At 31.7% G+C, this 21778-nt stretch overlaps 1 protein-coding gene across 2 annotated transcripts; it reads right to left on the bottom strand.

Annotated features, from left to right (window-relative positions):
- Positions 1–14330: 14330 nt before the first annotated feature.
- Positions 14331–16534, bottom strand: LOC102630293 (LOB domain-containing protein 15). Of its 2 annotated transcripts, XM_006468100.4 has the most exons (4): positions 16326–16534; positions 15932–16193; positions 15276–15666; positions 14331–14933 (listed from the first exon to the last, which is right to left on the bottom strand). In XM_006468100.4, the coding sequence occupies exons 1-4, from the start codon at positions 16337–16339 to the stop codon at positions 14896–14898; spliced, it is 705 nt and encodes a 234-aa protein (XP_006468163.1). In that variant the 5' UTR covers positions 16340–16534; the 3' UTR covers positions 14331–14895. The 2 variants fall into 2 exon arrangements, with proteins under 2 accessions (XP_006468163.1, XP_015382435.1); XM_015526949.3 differs by lacking the exon at positions 14331–14933 and having other exon boundaries at positions 15049–15666.
- Between the last annotated feature and the right edge of the window lie 5244 nt (positions 16535–21778).

The raw sequence follows: 21778 nt of genomic DNA on the forward strand, positions 1-21778 counted from the left end.
TTGAGTAACTATCCTATCTAGGCGAGTTGCGGAGATTTCCATGTTCGAATAAAAGACTCACACTAAATTGGTATAAACTCGGTCATCAAAGTCAATGGCAGACTCCCAAGGCTGAAGCATATCCCTAATGCTTCTACCACATACAACTAAGGTACTGAAATCATCTATTTCAACATAAGAAGAGTCAGGTACTTTTCGACCATTGAAGCGATCCTCGAACCGCTTGGCCAAGGAAGGCATAAGGAAATGAATTCTTGCGAATTCAAAGACTTCCCGTGGTGGTATAGGATTCCTTGGAGGCACAGATTTTCTCCTGAGATTTCTCCGAGGGGGTGCAGCCATGGTGAAGAATAAGGGAGTTTGAAAATTTCGGGAGAGATGTGATGAGAAGAAGATGAACCGATTATTTATTTAGGAATGAGTAAAGGATGTGATTTTGAGGCTCAATTTGGTTGAAGAATGGCAAGAATCAGGTTAAAAAATAAGAAACCTGAATGGATGCACTTAGGGTTTAGATTTGGGATTTTTCAATTTTGGGCTTGATTTGAAGATTTGAATCGGTGAAAGTGTTCTAAAGGGGATAAGAAATGATGTTATAGGTTTGATTTGGCAAGAAAAATAAGAAAAATGAAGGTTTGAGGGCAGATGAAGCTTCGGCTACGCAACAATGGTCGAAACAGTGAAAGGGCAACTGGAGAATGAGAAGAAAAACCTTTGAACAGTTTTATACTCATGAAAACGGTTAACCGTTTATTTAAACGGTTAAGGGTTAACTTTCAGAGGCTAAAGAATGGGAAACGGTGAAAGGTTAAGCTCTTAACGGCTAAGGAGTAACTGCTTGAGAGCTCTTTATTTTTAAACGGTTTACCGATTGCATCAAACGATGAAAGGGTAAAAAGACAGACATTATAATCTCGTTTCTGGAATAAAACGGTTCACCGTTTATTTTAAATGGTTATCCGTTTATTTTAAACGGTTATCCGTTTATTTTATCTATAATTTCACACATTTGATTTAATTTTTTGCCAGCATATAATACATTCCAAGATCATTTAATTAATCTAAAAATGTTTTATGAGTCATTTTAATGCATGATTCATGAACATGTATTCAAGCAATTAATTCATATAATCAATCAAGAATTAACAAAGCAAACACATTATTTGAATATCAAGGTTAAGCATTTCATAAATATTAAATCACCAATAAGTCAATCAATTCAATATACTCAATAGCATGAATAGAGACGTTAATGCGAAAATTTCATCATCCCAAGTTCATGCCGAATTTTTGAAAATTGTTCTTCGCCAAGGGGTTTGGTAAAAATATCGGCGAGTTTTTTTTCTGTAGAAATAAACTCTAATGCAATATCTCCCTTTTGAACATGATCTCTCAAAAAATGATGTCTTATTTCTATATGCTTCGTTCTAGAGTGTTGAATGAGATTCTTTGAAAGATTTATAGCACTAGTATTATCGCACTTAATAGAAATTTGTTCTAGGTTAATACAATAGTCTCTAAGTATTTGTTTCATCCAAAGAGCTTGTGTACAACAACTTCCTGCAGCTATATATTCAGCCTCGGTAGTTGAAAGTGCAACAGAATTTTGTTTCTTGCTAAACCATGAAATAAGTGAGTGACCTAGAATATAGCAAGTTCCACTAGTGCTTTTCCTATCAACTTTATAACCGGCAAAGTCCGCATCGGAATAGCATGTTAAATCTATATGAGTTCCCCTAGGATACCAAAGGCCGATATCTATGGTTCCACTCAAATAACAGAAAATTCTTTTAACAGCAAGCAAATGGGATTCCTTAGGACATGATTGAAATCTTGCGCATAAACATACACTAAACATGATATCGGGTCTACTTGCAGTTAAATAAAGTAAAGATCTGATCATACCTCGATACATTTTGATATCCACTTCCTTGCATTTTTCATCTTTGTCAAGTTTGGTTGTTGTGCTCATTAGAGTGTTTTTGTTCTTTGAGTCATCAATGCCGAATCTTTTTAGTAGATCTTTTACATACTTGGCTTGATTTATGAAAATTCATTCCTCATTTTGTTTTATTTGCAGCCCAAGGAAGTACTTTAACTCTCCCATCATACTCATTTCAAATTCATTACTCATACAAGATGAAAATTCTTTACACAACAATTCATTAGTAGAACCAAAAATAATATCATCAACATAAATTTGAACAACAAGTATGTCTTTGTCCTTATGTTTGACAAAGAGAGTAGTATCCGCTTTACCCATTGAAAAATTATTTTCTAACAAGAAATTCTTAAGCCTATTATACCATGCTCTACGTGCTTGTTTTAAGCCATACAAAACTTTAAATAACTTATAAACATGATTTGAAAATTTTTCATTTTCAAAACCAAGGGGTTGTTTTACATACACTTTTTTCCATTATAAAACCATTCAAAAAGGCACTTTTCACATCCATTTGAAATAAAATGAAATCTTTATGACATGCAAATGCCAACAACATTCTAATTAATTCTAGTCTAGCTACGGGTGCAAATATTTCATAAAAATTAATTCCTTCTTCTTAGTTGTAACCTTGAGCCACTAATATAGCTTTATTCCTTACAACCACACCGGATTCATCCATCTTATTTCTAAATATCCATTTAGTACCTATGACGGATTGATGTTCCGGTTTAGGAACTAATTCCCACACATTGTTTCTTTCAAATTGATTTAACTCCTCTTGCATTGCCATAATCCAAGATTCATCATTTTCCGCATCCGCAAAGGATTTGGGTTCAATTTAAGAATAAATGCATTATGCTCATAAGTATTTCTAAGTGATGATCTAGTTGTAACACCTCATGAGGGATCTCCTAAAATTACATCCTTAGGGTGAGAAGAAATATACCTCCACTCTTTGGGGAGTGATTGAGAAGTACCTTCATTTTGCTCTACATTCATTTCTTCATGTTGCTCATCTTGATTCCCATGAGACACGTCCTTTTGATTATCTTTTGATGATTCTTTTTGTAAGTCTTCATCTACATCATTATCAACAACAACTTTCTCCGTAGATGAGGGATTAGATTCATCAAAAGTAACATGCATAGATTCTTCTACAACTAGTATATTTTTGTTATAAACTCTATAAGCTTTGCTTGAGTTTGAATATCCAAGAAAAATATCAACATTAGATTTTGGATCAAATTTGCCAAGATTGTCTTTTGTATTCAAAATAAAACATTTGTATCCAAAAACTTTGAAATAACCAATATTGGGTTTTCTATGTTTCCAAAGCTCATATGGAGTTTTGTTAAGCTTATGTCTAATCAACACACGATTTAAAACATAACAAGCGGTGTTGACGGCCTCGGCCCAAAAATACTTAGGCAATGAATTTTCATTCAACATAATCCTAGCCATTTCTTGAATGAATCTATTCTTTCTCTCAACAACTCCATTTTGTTGTGGAGTTCTAAGTGATGAAAATTGATGCTCAATACCAAAATCATTACAAAAAGTCTCAAATGCATGATTTTCAAACTCTCCTCCATGATCACTCCTAATGCATGCAATACCATACCCCTTTTCATTTTGAATTTTCTTACAAAGCACTTTAAAGGCATCAATAGCATCATCCTTATTAGCTAAGAATAATACCCATGTATATCTAGAATAATCACCCACTATCACAAATGCATAATATTTGCCATTTAGACTAACATATCTAGAAGGCCCAAATAAATCTATGTGAAGAAATTGAAATGGTTTTGAAGTAGAAATATGATTTTTATTTTTGAAAGATGTTCTGATTTGTTTTCCAAATTGACAAGTTTCACAAATCTTATCTTTTTGAAAACCAATTTTTGGAAGACCTTTAACTAAATCATTTTTCAAAATTTTCGAAATCAAATCCATACTTGCATGTCCTAACCTTCTATGTCATAACCAATTATCATCATGCAATGCCGAAAAATATTTATCAAGAGTAGATGCACATTCTATGTCAATGATATAAACATTACCACATATATTCCCAACAAATAAGATCTTACCATCACATGAATTCTCAATAATACAACTAAATTTATCAAATATAACTTTATAACCTTTGTCGCATAATTGACTAATACTAATTAAGTTGTGTTTCAAGTTCTCAACCAAACATACATTCTCAATTAGAGTTGAGGAAACTTTACCAACATTTCCAATTCCAAGAATTTTTCCTTTTGAGTTGTCTCCAAAAGATACGTCTCCACCATTTTCAATTTTGGTGAAGCTTGAGAACCATGCATAGTTTCCGGTCATGTGCCTTGAACAACTACTGTCCAAGTACCATTTATTTTTCTTCTTCTTCAAGCCCTACAAAGAAAATCTCAAGTTTTAGGTACCCAAAGTTTTTTGGGTCCTTGAGAGTTAGTAGTGATTCCTTTTGGAACCCAAATGCATTTCATACCATAATATGCATTTCTTTTTACTGGACACCTATTTTTCATATGACCATCTTGATTACAAAAATGACATACAATCTTATGATTACTTGTGGAGGTAGCTTTAACAAAATAATTCTTATAATACTTTTGCTTCAAGGTAGGCTTATACCCAAGTCCACCTTTATCAAAAACACATTTTTGTGAGTTAAACATATAATCCAACATCTTTTGCCCATTTTTAAATTTCAAAACAATCTCATTCAACTCATTGCTCTTTTTCTTAAGCATTTGGTTTTCATTTTTCAAATCATCTATGTGTGATTCTAAATGCTCATGTGAGATGATAGGTTTCTCATTTGATAATGCAATTTCATCATGCAATGTTTTGTTCTCTACTTCTAGGCATGCAATTCTTGCATTTAGAGATTCATTTTTATTTTTAAGCTTTGTCATTTCCTTTTCAAGACATACATTCTTTTTACCAATCTTCATCAACTCATTATTCAATTCTTTAAAAGCATCATACAATTCATCATAGGTGGGATCACTTACCTCATTGAGATCATCATCCCCTTCTATTGCCATAAGCGCTAGATTTGATACTTCTTGCGACCCTTCTTCATTACTTGAATCTTCTTTGCTATCATCCCAAGTTACAACCATGCCTTTCTTCTTGAGTTTGTTGATAAGTGGGCACTTCGATCTTATATAGCCAGGCTTCTTGCATTCATAGCATGTGATTACCTCTTTCTTCTCCCTTTGGTTCTTAAAGTTTCTGAAATTTCTTCACTCTCCGGTTTTCTTAAAGAATTTTCTAAACCTCCATGCTAACATGGCCAGCTCTTCATCATCCAGTTCATTCTCCCCATCACTCTTATATTTTAAAGCTTTGAGAGCAATGTTTTTCTTCTTCTCCTCATGCCCTTTTTCTGCGGCCAAATCTTCTTCATATGAAATGAGAGAACCAATTAAATCATCAAGAGGTAAAGTATTTAAATCTTTGGCCTCTTTAATAGCAGTTCTTTTAGGTCTCCATTCTTTTGGAAGTGACCTAATGATTTTCTTAATTTTCTCGCTATTTGAGAAGACATTTCATTGGGCTCCTAGAGTGTTTACTATGTCCGTAAATCTCGTATACATAGAATACACACCCTCATTTTGTTCCATTTGGAACAACTCATATTGTTTAGTGTACCTACTAATTTTTTACTCTTTCACTTGATTTGTGCCTTTATAGACTACTTCAAGTTTGTGCCAAATTTCATTAGCACTTTCACAACTAGATACTCGATGAAATTCTTTTTTATCAAGTGCACAAAATAAAGCATTCATAGCTTTAGAATTTAGAGAAACTTTTCTATTTTCCAATTCATTTCATTCCCTTGAAGGTTTTGGAATATCTTCCCCGACTTCATTTTTATTTAGGGGCAAAAACAGACCATCACATACAACTTTCCAAATTTCATAATCTAGTGCTTATAAATAAATTCTCATCCTAGTTTTTCAATATGGGTAGTCGTTTCCGTCAAAGAACGGTGGTCTAGTTGTGGACTGTCTTTTCCTAAAGGTTGAGTCATTTTGGGTTGCCATGGATCTTTTACTTTCGACGGTTAAGTCCTAACAAGAGAACCACGCTCTGATACCAAATAAAATACAAGTGTGCAACCCAAGAGGGTGGGTGAATTGGGATTCTAGAAAATTATTTGATTCTAAAACAAATTATTAAGCAAATCTAAAATGAATTTAATGAAATAACAATTAAATCAATTGCAATATAAAAAGATAAGGGAAGAGAGATTTAAACACGGAGATTTTTACATGGTTCGACCAACCTCGCTTACGTCCATGCCTCTAAGCTTTACGGGCTTGAGGATTTCACTAAGCAAGCCTCCAAGGCTTCAAATGCTTACACTTGACTTCCAATGTGTCAATGAACCTTTTACAACAAGAGATTATTCTCAATCTCTTAACCCAAGTGTATCCTAACACTTACAATCACTCAAAGTAAAAGATTAAAAATTGTTTTTCTCCCACACAATATTTAAGATTACAAATCAATGCCCAATGTGTGAATAGATGAAGCAAGAATGTGTTTTAAAGCTCTATGAAGATTGTATTCTCAAATATAAGCTCAATGGTCGTGTTGTGATTAATCTTGTTTGAATTTGAATGAGTTTATTTATACTTGGAGCTGAAAAACTAGTTGTTATAGACTGTCTACTCAAAAACGGTTCGCCGTTAACCATTAACGGTTATCCGTTTAGGCTGATCAAAGTTACCGTTGGGCCAATTTTTAAATAAACAGTTTGCTGTTTATGGTTACCCTTTCGCTGTTAATTCCCAGAGACCTGCAAGATGAACATCAATTATCCGTTTATATTAAACGGTTAAGGATTTGCATGAAATGAACTCTCTGGAAATTATCGGTTAGTCGTTTGTAATTAACGGTTCCCCGTTTATTTCCAGTTACCTGCAAAACAAGTTAGCCTTATTCGTTTCAGTTTAGCTTTTGCCATTTGTTTCCAGGTACAATCTTTCATTCTGGATTTTATCGGTTAACCGTTTAAATAAACAATTCGCCGTTAAATTTCAGTAGCCTTCCCAGCTTTTTGTGTTTTCCATTTTTCTTAATCAGTTAGAGCTTAGGCAATATATTGCTCTCTGGTTTTAATCGATTAACTGTTTAAATAAACGGTTCACCGTTTATTTCCAGAATCACAGTTTAAGTCAGATTTTGCAGAGAATCATTTTCTAATTTGAATTTTAACAGTGATCCATCTTTTATGAATATAATTGGAATGTTTATAAGGCTCTCGTTTATTAAGGAATAGCTCCAATATTTTAAACAAAAAATATTTAAAGTTTGTAATCATTAAAATCAATATTATTAACGTATTCATGTTAACACATAATGCTACTAAAACTGATTTTTCTTGTAGTATGACTTGAGACTTAGTATTGTTTATTTCAACTCCCTTTAATAAGTAGTAGATAAACAATTTAAAGCAAATCAAGCATGAAAGACAAACCTCAATGTTGTTATTTTGGTGCATTTTCCTTTGTAAATATATTTTGGGCATTCTTATACTTGCCATTATTCATGGAGCCATGCAAGCTATTATTAATGCTATTATTCATAGGGACATGCAACTGACTGAGCGTCTTAGAATTAGTTGTTATATCAAATTTATGAGTTTGTAGGTTTCGTTCAATTATAGGTTTTGTTCGATAATTCCATGATCTGCTGATCTTTAGCTTAGTGGGAAGTTGGTTTCCTAATTTTTAGTATTGTTTGTTATTCTGCAAGTATTGTAAAGGCTATTATATATAGTTGACAATGCCTTCAATGAAGGAGTAAGCAGATTGAAAGCCAAATAATCTTTTCTTTCTCTTTTTTTCTTCCTATATAAAATTCAAACGTATCAGTGGTATCAGATCCCGGTTCCAACCATGGACACTCGCAACAAAACAAATGCAAACTTCCGCAATGACGTCACCACAACTTTAGCTTAGCACGAAACAAGTTTTGATCAAGTTAATGCTGCCTTGCAAGCTGTGCTAACCAACCTTCAAACTTTTCCTCATTATCGTAACCTAAGTTCCAACCAACCTGAAACCAACCCATTTGCAATTAAAGAAACCTCTTGTTCAAATGCTGCCAATGAACGTCCTAATCACCATTAACACCCCATCATCACCTCAAGTTGGACTTCCCAAGGTTCAACAATGAGGACCCAACTAGCTGGGTTCACAAGGTAAAGCAATATTTTGATCTCAGCTAGCATCGTTTCACATAAAAGGCATTGCTTTACAGTGGCATAGGAGGTTGACAAAATTTTGTGGACCATTCATATGGGAAGAATTCACTAAGGTAGTATCCCCCCTCTGTTTTGGACCAACATATTAGGAGGGCCCGTCAAAAGTTTTGACTCGCCTTAAACAAACCTCGTCAGTGGTAGCATATCGAAAAACTTTTAAAAGACTTTCACACCAAGTTGATGGCTTGCCTGAAAATTTTTTAATTGGTTGCTTTATTACAGGACTCAACAATGACATATGTTTGGACATGAAAATTAAATAAGGTCATATAAGAATGACACGAGTAATTGAGGAGTGAAACCAATTACTATAGAAATTGACCCAACCAATCCGCTCCTAATCCACAATAGTCACGCAAAGACTAGTACTCAACCCAACAGCTGGTGTGTTAGGACCCCTTCCAAATCAGCACCTGAATGAAAATCTCATGACACCGTCAGCAACATTCCGCTTATCATCAATCAAGAGGCAAGTGAAAGACACGAAAAGGGGTTATGTTACTATTGTGATGAGAAGTTCACTTCATGCCACTACTGTGAGCGACCATAATTATTTATGGTCGAAAACTTGCCTCATTCAAGAAGTGAAGACTTCAATAACATCCAAATAGAAAAAGACACTCAGGAAATCATACCAGAGATTTCTTTTCACGCAATGGCAAGAACGAAACATCCATAAACCATATGCCTCCTAGGCAAGCTAAAAAATAAGGAAGTAACAATATTGATAGATGGCGGTAGCACTCACAACTTCATTGATCAATCTATAGTCTCCAAGTTCGGGGTTACTAGTGGTCAAAGATAATAAGTTTCAAGTTATGATTGCAAACCGAGAAAAAATAGAGTATGTTGAGTAGTGTCAAGTGCTTACTCTCATCATTCAAGGACATCTAATCACTATGTCCTTCCAGTCGTTGCATGCCATTTGGTCTTAGGAGTATTGTGGCTTGAAACTCTTGGACCTATCGAAACTGATTATAAAAAGCTAACCATAACTTTCAAAGTCGGCACGGATTGGCCAAACTAGCATCGCAACTTTAATTGACAAGGAGCTCAATAGAATACATAGCACGAGTTTCTTTTTTCAAAAAAGTATGTCAAGCATTAACCAGCGAAAGGTGCATTCGCTAGATATGAGTCGTCTCTTAGCTGTTTTTCTCATCTTTTTGACCACCCACTAGCTTTTCTCCAAAATGCTCCCATGATCATCATATTCCTTTACAACCAAGCTGAGAACTAGTGAGTGTACGACCATATCGTTACCCATATTACTAAAAGATTAAGATAGAAAAGATGGTGCAGGAGCTTTTACAATTGAGGTTGATAAGGGCTAGTAAGATCTCAATCTCATCACTCGTCCTGTTGGTGAGGAACACAAATGGAGGCTAACGATTTTGTGTGGATTATCGCATCCTAAACAATATTACAGTTAAAGATAAGTTCCTAATACCTGTAACTGATGAATTGTTGGATGAGTTGCATGGTGCCAAAATTTTCTTCAAATTGGATTTGCAATAACGAAATCATCAAATTTGAGTAAATGATGAAGACATTCCAAAGACAGCGTTCCGAACACACGAATGACACTACGAGTTTATGGTAATACCATGCAAGCCGTTATTCATGGAACCATGCAACTGACTAAAAATGTTAGAATTAATTGTCATACCAAATGTATTAGTTTGTGGGTTTTATTCAATAATTTCATGATGTGTTGATCTTTAGCTTAGTAGGAAGTTGATTTCTGTATTTTTAATCTTGTTTGTTATTCTTCCACTATTGTAAAGACTATTATATATAATCAACAGTGTCTTCAATACAGGGGTAAGCATATTGAAAGCCATATCATCTTTTCTTTCCTTTTCCTTCTTCCTCTATCAAATTCAAACATATCACATTCTAAAGTCAAATCATCTGATATAAAACAAAATTCATTTATATGTATTAGGGTTTTCCCATCTTTATAGACGACATTACCATCTTTATCCTACAAGTTAGAAGATAAAAAAAAATCAGCAATAAATAAAGTAAAACCTTAATTAAAGTAGAGTGAAGCGAAGAAAGGAAGACTAAGATTTAGCATGGCAAAACATGATTGTGAAATTGAACATTTACAATTGCAGAAACTTACAACCTAGAGTTTTCTATTCACCTAGCCCTCCCAAAAAAAAAAGAAGGATAACTAAGAGAAGAGAAAAGCAATTTATAGTGAAGTTAAGGGACTTATGGTAAGCGTGAAGAGCTGAAAGCAACTTCTCTTCAAAAAAATTTCGTTGTGCATCAATTTTTGTTTGATTTTTTTGTATTTGAAATTCAGCTTCAACAATGATTTTATCCTTTGATGTATGTTTTCGGTTTGGATGAGGGATTGAAGTGGGAAATGACTTTGGCTTTGAAATGCTTTGAGGGTTTTTGGGATTGAAGTGTGTTAGGTTGAGCGTTTTGCTTTGGTTTTGGTTTTGGTTTTTCTTCCATATATCATTTTTGGTTTTTTTTTTAATTTAGATTTAGGATCTAGCCTTTTAGTGTTGGTAGAATGTAAGGGTGGCCGTTCAATTCAAATTAACCCGAATCAAACCAAACCTAAACTTTTATTCGGTTTTCAATTCGGTTTGGGTTGACCTTAAAAATCAAATGGTGCGAATGTGTGAAACCGTTCGGTTTGGCAACTCGGTTTAAGTTAACCCAAACCGAATGGGTTATAAAAAAAAAAAAATTGCAAAATGAAAAAAAAAAAAGAGAAAAACAATCACCCGAAATAAAAACTAAAACAAATCAAAACAAACCCTAAAGCTAAAAGTTTAAAACTATCTCTCAGCCTCTCCTCTTTCCCTTCATAAGATAGGTGGTAGGTTTTGTGGGTTTTGAGGTGGTTGGAAGGAAAGAGGTGGCTGGTGTTAGAGCTCTGGGTTCAATGATAGTTTCGTCAACAAGGGAACACCGCCAACGATGGCTAAAATAGTGGTTGGAGTGGGCTATTGGGTATGTATTCTAAGGTTTTAGAATTTATGGGGCTGGGGTGGATTTTGGGCCTGCTGATTGGTGGCATGGTGGCCACTTCCGCCCATCAGTGGTCTTTGTCCATGGATGGCTGGTCGATGGAGTCAATGGCGTGTGTAATGGTTACGGCTTCGACTTCTTAATTTCCATTTTTATTTATTTAATAATTTATGTTTATTATTATTTATTTGGATTAAGTTGTTTCCTTTATTGTTGTTTAATTTATTATGCACTTTATAGTTTTGAATTTGGTGTCTTAATAACCTGAAGACTTCATCGTTTGTTGAATATTTCATTATCTATTGTTTTATTTGTTCATTTTTACCATAGTTACTATAACCCACGAATTTGTAATCTAAACCGTATTACAATTTAACCCGTATTGCAATTAGAATTATCAATGCGAAACCAAACTAAATTATAAAACCGAACCGAACCAAACTGAAATGATTTTTCAACGAAACCAAAAATTGATAAAATCGAACCGAAAACCGAAATGATTCGTGAAAGAGAAATGATTCGTGAAAAGAGGAAAAATGAAGAGCCCAAATCTTTTTCAATTGTTCAATTTTTATATTGCCCTAAGAACAAATAACACCATTTATATTCAAGAAAATAAAAATAAAATAAAAATTATAAATCAATATCATTGTATTAGTGAAGGTTTATGATTTTATAGCATCAGTAACTACTGACATTTAGTTGTGAAACGCAGAAAAAATACCTTCTGTAATCAAATACTAATACTTTTTAATATAGTATTATCGCTTTAGTATCAATGAATGTTATTTTTCTACTAAAAGTATGAGCATGTATATAGGCATAATCAATTTTAAAATGAAAGACCTATCTTTGAAAGTAACGCTAATTGCATTTATAAGTACTTTTTTTTTAAGGAACTATAAGTACAACTTACTCTCACACACACCGGATGGTATGCTATCTAAAATCCTAATTAATCCAATCATGTACTCCATTATCTTACTACTTGGGATCATTTCACTCCACATACCGTTGACGAATATTAAGCTTATTTCTAGATTCATTCTTCGCTTTCTGATTTTTTAAATATTTATCCTAACAACAACTCAATTAGTGGGCTTTACACCCAAATTCAATTGCGGTGCGCAAAGCAAGTGAGCAAATCAAGATTCCATATGCATAATAATTACGATCAGAAGCCATAAAACACCAACATTTAGTTGTTCAGTCATATTTGGATACATTGATAATCAGATATTCCACTGCAACAATTACCCTAAACTTGGCAATTAGCTGAAAGCATCCATCGTGGTTCAACATTTGCCTTTTCAATAAAACCTGAGTGAAGCATATTTCTGAACTTGTTTTTAAGCGTCACATTACAATCCAAATTTGCCCGTCGTGATAATTAAGTTTATTTAATTTGTAATTTATTTTTGAACAATGCTTGATCTGATAAGAGGACTTGCATTCGGTGCTAATATGATTTTGTGTTGATCTTTTCGAAACGTTGTAACTGGTAGTTAAGATATAAGAATGTATATGATATTAAATAATAGTCGCATACTATTATGTATAACACTCCTTGCATAATAGATATAAAGATAAGCATAAAATCATTTATCCAAATTCATGATAAGACAAGAAAAAGGTGAATTGAACTTACTAGCTAGGTCCATCTAGTAACATTATTTTGAATGATCTTTTTCAGAAAAATTAAAGGTACTTCCGATTTTTCGAGCCTTTTCTATGGTATTTCCTTCGTTAAATTTATTGCAAAATCGATGAAATCTTTCTCGGAACTTTACATTACAATTTATAGCTAGTGTGTGTATCTGGGAAAGATTATACAATTTGAACAGTAATATATTTAACTTCTGCGACAGAATTTTACGACTTTGTAGTGTTAATTAATAAGTGTTAAAAATCTATATATTATGTTTAAATTGAACCAAGCCCATGTGAAATCTCTGGCAGTTTCGTTTCTTAATTAGTTGAGCTAAACAAGTTGACGTATATAAAAGATCATTGAGAATCAATTGTTATTACTTCTGGAGATGCTCATAATAATTAAGCAAATAGAATTTGTTCGTTGAGTGTTCTTGACACATCCAAATTAATGTTAATACAAGTCTGCCCACGCCACATAAATGCTCAATCAATTGGTATAATATTTTATAAATTCAGTCACTTTTGAAGGTAATGTAACCTAAAATATTTTTTTTTAACATCTATCTTGATGAAGTTGTCCAACTAGACTTTACCTCCTTTAAAATATTACTTATTATATGGGAAGAAGTAATTCAGAACCATTTACAAGTTTAATTTTTTTTTAATTCAAGAAATATTGATGAGTAAGGACAAACTCAGATGCCAAAATTTCAAGCAACCATGACGTGAAACCAAATTCCATTTTTATGCACAGTTCTTGATAGATTTATTTCTTCTAAATAATAAAATTATTCAGAGTCTTGTACTTTCTTTTTCCTCCTTCCTTCTCCTACTCAGGTTGAGATCCACACGTCAACAAGAAATCCAACAAATCTTCATAATGTGATCATTGTTGCCATTATCATTGACCATTGACGTGTGCAAAAAAGCTATATATGTAAATGATACAGAATGCCGCCCTTAATTTATATTAATTTTCAAAATCTTACATTAACCAGAACAATGAAACAAAAAGACAAATAGAAAACTGAATTTGTTGCTTTTATTTTTACACTAACCCTCCCAGTTCGGCAATAAGTTATATAGTACTGTATGTTTCAATTCATGCTAGTTCTTTCAAAAAAAAAAAAAAATCACTAGCTTCCAATTATTTGAGAAATAAATTGATAACATATATGTACATCAAATTATAGGTTCTGTTCCTCTGCGGGGAAAAGGAAAAAAAAAACTTAAAATCAGAGACAAAAACATTTTTAACAAAGCTATCATAAGGAAATTTTAAAAAAAAAACGAAGAAAGATTAACAAAAGGAGAAACAGATGTATAGCATAAGGGTATAATTTATTAAAAATGATTTTTTTTCGTCGGGGCAAAATTGCCTGAATTTTGCATGGGCAATTAGTTAAACATTAAAACGAACACCATAGGAGTTAGTCCCAAAAAAAATTTAGACATTCGAGCATTCAGATGATCACAACCGTCCGTTTTAACCGGGTTGCTATTTGGCTTGTTAGTATAAAATTCAAGCAATTTTACCAAGTAGCAATGTTGATAAATTAAATTTTGTCCAAACGAAGTAGCAATTGTTCTGACCCTACATAAGAATGGGGTTTTGTCTGAGTCGGTACAGTATATATACATGATGAATTGTGCTATATAATGGATGAAGAGAGAGAGAAAGAGAAAACGTTTCAATTTGATCTATAATAATTTGAGGAAGAAAAAAAAATTAAAGGCAGCAATTTATGACTATGACTATCTCAATTAATTCATGTCAAATAAACTTAACGTTGGGAGAATCACAACTACCATACCTTTTGTCTCCCCCATGTTCTCTCCTTTAAACAAGTTTTCAGTTCCATCAATGGCACAGATAATCATAAAAATTTAATAAAACATAAAAATAGTCTTTAAAAGCTCATCAGTCAAACCATGTATAGTTCCCACACACGTGTAACAACAGCCCATCTTACAGAAAAGTTCACACGTGTGAAGACCATCTAGTTTCTCATTTCAGCATTACCACTAATAATGCTTTTACATAATCTGAAAACAAAAAAACAAAAAAAAGAAAGGTATTTATATATGAAGCAGAATAACCCTAGCTAAAGCATAATATGAGCACATGAAAAATTAATAGTTGACAGAAGGAACTTGAAAAGAAATGAAAAACTTCAAAACTCTCATGTATTACATGACATTTCAATTATCTCAAAATGGTTAAAACTAGTCAATTGAGCTCAGTAAATGCTAACACTATTATTATTAATTTTTTTCTTTTTTTTTTTGGTAGCTACTCTATCCATCATGAATCTATAAAATTATGAATCTATAAAATTAATTAATCAAAGTATGGGACAATATTATCACTAGAAATGGAGCTACAACCTGTTGTCCTCATAGGTGGTGTGTATAGAGAAGAAACTGAAGATGATGAAGATGAAGAAATGACTATAGACGGCGGGGGAGGTGGCGGTGGATGAGGAGGAGGCTGTGATGTCGAAAGAGACGGCGCCGATGAACCGCCAACAATTGAGACAACCCCAGATGAAAACAAAGGGTTACTAGATGAAATAATAGTACTAGCAGTAGCAGCTTCTCTATATTTGTATTTCATTATTTCAGTCCTCATTGCATTCAGCTCAGCTTGTAAAGATTGTACTTGTTGCTGCAAACTTGAAATTGCTCCTAAGCAACCATAAACCGGATCTCTCAACCTTAAGTTTGCTTCAAAAACAAGACTATTTGCAGCATCTGCTCTTTGGCTGTCTGGCACTTCCTACAAAAAATTAACCATTATAATTAAGAACAAACAAATAAAAATCAAATGAAATGCCCCCAACATAGCTCAGCTGGCCGTGAATACCATTTGCGTAACTCGTGTTTAAGTAAAAATAAGGGTCGGGGTTTGATGCTAAGTGGGTAAAATTTTTCATTCCTATCTAGATCTTTTTAAAACAAAAATTATTAAAAAAATACAGAAAGAAATCAAATAGAGTATCTCATCATTTAGTACGAAATTAGGGTTTTGCGTATGTATGTACCGAGAGCAACTTGGAAACATTGCTTGCACCAAAGACTTTATGAACAGCAGCAAATTTTTGGGGTTCATGGGGAGAGAAATAAGGAGAAAAAGGGCATTCTTCAGCACATCTTCTTCTCAAAAGTTTACAAGCAGCACAAGGAGTAACCGTGTTCAAAGTCCCTGCTGATGAATTAGGATTTAACATTTGTCTCCTTCCCATTTGGGAATTTAACACATCACTTTCTCTCTTGATCCTTTTTCCTATCTCATCAAATCTTTCCCTGGAGGCACAACAACCAAAAACAAAATAGAAAAGAAAAGAAAAACCATTAGGGTTAGGAAAAAAAATCATTAAAATTTTAAAGAAAATAATTCTTTTTTTTTAAATTTTGTCAATAATAATAGATTGTTACCTGTCTCTGGACATTCAGGGATGCTAATGGTTTGTTTGTCTAGAACAATAAGGAGGTGAAGAGATAAAAGATATATTGAAAGGGAGAGAAAAGAAGAAGAATGAAAATGAAGAAAGCAGTGCTTATAAGGCAAGGTAAAAAAGTAGGTCAAAGGTTTTTTTGAAGAAAACAAACAAAAGGAAATTTAATAAAGAAATTAATTATGAGAAAGGAAAAAAAAGTTGAAATTGAAGAGGGATTCTTGATTTTATAATTACATTAAACGTTTTGCATTTATGAATTATTCTTGAGGAAGAGAGAATGCCAGCTCTTGCTTGCTCACGTGTGAATGAATCCCTATGGGGCTATTGAGTATTTGACTTTTGATAGCATGGCTGTGATTGCTTAATAAGGATTATGATAATAATCTGCTGTGTGCTTATGAAAGTGGTTTTCCTCTTTTCTTCTGATTCATTGTATTTGAATTGTTTCTCTCCACAATATTAATCATTTGTTTATTTATTTTTTAACTCTCTCTCTCTTTCATAATTCAAAGTCACATCTTTAATCAAATAAAACTACTTGAAAATAATTTAATCAAACTCCTAAGAATTACCAATTAACATATATAAAAGCATATATTAAGAAGTTATATACCGAATAAATTCAATCAGATTTTTTGTTTAAAGCTTGCAAATCAAATTGTGACTATGGATCCATTTGGGATTATTTTTGAAAGACTCAAAAGTGATTTTAAAAAATTTAAATCTAATTTTAGTGTTTAGTAATTTTTTTAGGAAGGAGTATCTTTTCAAATTTTGATTTTCAGAATCATTTTATACCTAATTTCATATATATAGTCATAAACACTATAAAATTAAAATTATCTTTATTAATTAAGAAATAAAATCATTAACTTTAAAGAGATTATTATTATTATTACCAATTATATTCAGATAATAAAATAAAAATAAGTTAATAATATAAAATATTTATTTTAGTTATCAATTATAGTATATATACAATCAAAAAAAAGATATTTTATATACATATTTATATGTGTGTAAATAAATTTTTCAACTTTATATCTAATTCAGTTATTTACATTAATACTCTTCACAATTGATTATTTTTATACAATGTATTAATAGCAATTATTTTAAAGTTACAACATTACCAAACTAATCATATATATCTTCCAAAATTAATAATAATAATAATCATCATCATCATCATCCTATATCTCAAGAAATTTTTAAAACGCAGACAAATACAACTATACAAGCAAAGCAAATCAAGGCGGAAAATATCAACACCAATTTTCTACGCAAAACGATAAAATGTTAACAAATGGGGAAAATCATCCTTAGAAATCCTCCATGAAACAGACGAATGGATGACGTGTTACGTCCATTCTACCTACATACCTTTCTACTGCCAATAGAATCCAAATCGTAGCCGAAGCATGGTGGTGCTCCAATTGTCAGCAAATATTTTTATTCTAGTTATATGGAACCATAGATAGATACTGCGTATCTTAATTCTTGGATTTTATGGAAATATATAATCAACCAAGCTTGTTAGGCAGTACCTACTAGGCTACTACTATTAGATTGAAAAAGAAATTGAAGAACCCCAACACCCTACCAAATTGAAGAACCCCAACCCCAACCCCCTATCTCTTTCAATTATTTTTGTGACCTAATTTATGTGTAAATGCACCAATCATTCATCATTACCTATTATTATTAAGGATTTGGATCTAATGTTGAACTGATGTGTGCTCAACCTTTTACGATATTCTTCTACATATGTATGTATAGTATATACTGTTAATATTCAATTAGTAAAAAACTAAAGACCACGTCGTAACAAATAATTGAATGCCACAAATGTATTCATTTGCGATGATTAAAAATAATAATTTTTATAAATTTATTAAAGCTTTGATTTTCAACAAAAATATATGAGATAATTAATTTTACATGATAATTTTTTTTGTAATGTTGTTCTGTTTTATGAAATGTCTATGATAACGTAGAGCAAAAGAGTGACAGTATCTTTGTTTAAATATTTTAACAAGAAAAAAGGAAGTAAAAAAAATATTGTTTTGAAGTAAACAAAAACATAAATCAAAAGTGCTAACGACCTAACATTTTTTTTATATAGTAATTACTAGAATAGTAAGGCATATTTTTCCTTTCAAGGACTTAACTCAAACGAACTCTCTTATCTAGTTTAAGAGAAAAAAATAATAATAATAAACTGTTAGGGGATTAGTAAGCACATTACCACGTTTAAAATGATATTTTACAAGAACCGAAAGGTATTATTATTCCGAAGGGAAGGGACTTCAATTCCCTCCCTTGGTGTAGCTGTTAGTGTCATCGAAATAACTTTTATAGGCTCCATTTCTTTTTCTGATATTGTGGTTTAAAAGGTATAATTTATGAAACAAAATTTGGAAGTGTTTAGTAAAGGAAATGATCCATGGCAACTTAATTTATACAAATTTTGACACAATTAGTTAACCATTAGATTAGAGATTTATCCATTATTAGGATTAAACGAAGTAATGACGCATGGATATATAATAATTATTTATTAATGAATTTAATTTTTCCAAATGTTTTTCTTTTCCTCTGACAATAATTAACTACATTTTCTCCTCTCTTTCTTAACTTGTCTCTTCAGTCTTCACTTTCCTTTCGTATCTTTTATCTCTAGCTAGTAACAAATCCTCTTCCTCTCTAGTAAAAAAGGAAAATAGCATTAAGTTATATCATCTGTAACTTATAGTAAATCTTATAGTAAATCTAAACATAGTCATGCATAATCTTCTAATTATTTCACATGTTGCCATTTTGTTGTATTGGGTGACTACATTGGGTTGCTGTGAGTTGTAGATGTAACTTACTAGCTGCCGTATTAGAGAAAAAAAAAGAAATTAAAAAGAAGAAAAATTCAATTATTACAATTATTACTAAATATCCATGTCATCAACTGCCCCCAGTAAATATCAAATTTTGAACAATTATTTTGGCAAAAAATAATGAAGATATTATAAGTTTTGAATCAAAGAATGCAAGTGTTTATTAAAGCTGTAGTTTTTAAGTTAACTAAATTATTACTCTACCTAATAACGTTAGAAAGTGGAGCTAACTTATTGAAAATACTTCTCTTCTCAGAACAAACTAATTTTCCTTTTGTGTAGAAATATTTATGATATGTCAATACATATATGATTCTTATTCAAAATTGTATAGTTGCAACATGATACATTAGACTTACCATCTTTAATCTTATTTTGGTCGTGAAGGTATGTATTCCATATGTTTTGTTTTGGCTTTTCTATAGAATTAGGATTTACAGCCTTTTAATAGTTATTATTCATAATTATTTCTAAAGATAATTTAAAAAAAAAAAGGGATTAGTTTATTGTATCTAAATTTTAAAATTTACAAGTAAACTTGAAACACATTCTACATATATATATATATATATATATATATATATATTATCTCATAATTTGAAATTATAACCAACTCTTGTTATCATTAAAAGTTATTTTTTATTCGCCCACGTATAAATTCAATGTTTGGTTTTGGTTACTTTCGCGATCACTCGAGAAATTCAATGTTTGGTTTTGGCTATTCGGATTTCGGCTTACAAGGTTTGTTGATGGGAAAATATGTCAATTTGTCATCTCATTCTTATTGGGCCTCACAAGAAAAGTCCAAAAGGAGTGACACCCAGTTTCATGCATCGTTGACCGCCGATTATGATGAGTTTGCCTGGCAAACTCCTGTACGCTCACAATAAAATTACTAAGTGCACTCCGTGTCCATTTGATGGTAACGTACCGTGTAGGATACGCACCAAAAAATATCATGTACACCAACATCCACGCGCTTATAAAACGTTAAGGCAATCCATCTTTCACTCGTACCATGACTAGAGATGGCAGCTTTTAACCTGAATAATAAGGGGTTGGTAAATTCTAGGTCAATTCGATCGGATTTTGGATTAACCAAGTTGGAAAAAAGTAATGCAAACTCAATTTAAATTTATAATTTGATCTGATTTGATTTAAATTATATTTAAATTGGGGATCAAAATTTTAAGTATTTGTTTTTTAATTTCGTGTAACTCGATCAAAAAATTTGATCGGATCGAGTTGGATAGATTCCTGTACGATCAAGTTGAGGGCTTCATATACTTCTCATCTAAATCCAAATTTTTCATAATGGGTATGTCAAATCGGATCAAGTTATTTACCCATTCCCATGATTAAACTCAACATGAACATAGTATGAATTGGGACTATTGGCCCCCATCAATCACTCTTATAAAACATCTTTTTCTAGAAATACATGTTAGGAAAATTAAAGTAATATTACTGCTAATAACACCCATGTGTTAATTCCATAAATGACCTTACCTATTTTTTCTCAATGAAGACCTGCGTAAACTATATGGAAAAGACAGGGTAATAGCTCGTTTAATCCTTATATTTTGAGGTTAGTGTCCGTTTAGTTTTTATATTTTTAAAAATACATCCTTACAATTAAATTATTGACACCGCTACTATTATTTTTTGTTTCTTTTGCCTTACTTTTGCAATATTATTTTCTTATAATAATGTTTCTTTTTTTAGGATATTAATAAAAAGAAAAAAATTACCAATTTAACCAAAAAAATAAATAAAAATAAAAAATATATATTAATTTTTGTGGAACACTCTGCTGAAGAGTTAATGTTCAAAAAAGTTGATAATTTAATTTTTTTACAATAGTAATTTTTTTGGACATACATGAGCTTCTAGAAAAATTAGTATATATTGTTTTTGTTTTATTTTATTTTTTGGGATTAAATTAGTAATTTAGTTTTTTCTTTTTATTAATGTCTAAAAAAAGCAATGTTGTACCAAAAGAAACAAAAAGTAATGGGAAGAGTGTCAATAATTCAATGACAAGAATGTTTTGAGATATTTTTAAAAATATATGAACTAAAGAACCACTAACCTCAATATATACGGAGTAAATGAGCTTTTATCCGAAAATATAACTCAAGACTATAAAACTATCCCATTTAGTTTATTATTACATAGAACTTCGATCAAAAGATAGGAGTCATAAACTCTCCATGGTGAGTAAGTAAACTTCCTAAAAGAAGCTGCCAGGATTTTGATAACAACATAAGTAATGGTGAAGTCAAAATTGAAGCCACAAACAAACCTCAAACCCTAAAAATTATTACTTCATAAAAATAATTTAAAAAATTTCCTTTCTTTTGAAAATTATCATATTAGATTTAAGATTTATTTGTTTTATTGAATTTAAGGGTATTCTTATAATTATAATTTTTTTTAATTTTCAAAATTTTGTAAAATAAAATAGTATTTTAATTCATTTAGGGGCAAAATGGTTATTTTAATTGTCAAAGTGGTTGATTGATACAAGTTTAAAAATAAA

This window comes from Citrus sinensis, chromosome 7 (genome assembly GCF_022201045.2).
Source record: "Citrus sinensis cultivar Valencia sweet orange chromosome 7, DVS_A1.0, whole genome shotgun sequence".
NCBI classification, from domain to species: Eukaryota; Viridiplantae; Streptophyta; class Magnoliopsida; order Sapindales; family Rutaceae; genus Citrus; species Citrus sinensis.

Bases quoted from the DNA above. Each gene is read 5' to 3' on its own strand.
- LOC102630293 (XM_015526949.3), bottom strand. The intron at 15,667-15,931 runs GTACATACATAC...AATTTTTTGTAG, and splicing joins ATGTTTCCAAGTTGCTCTCG to GAAGTGCCAGACAGCCAAAG.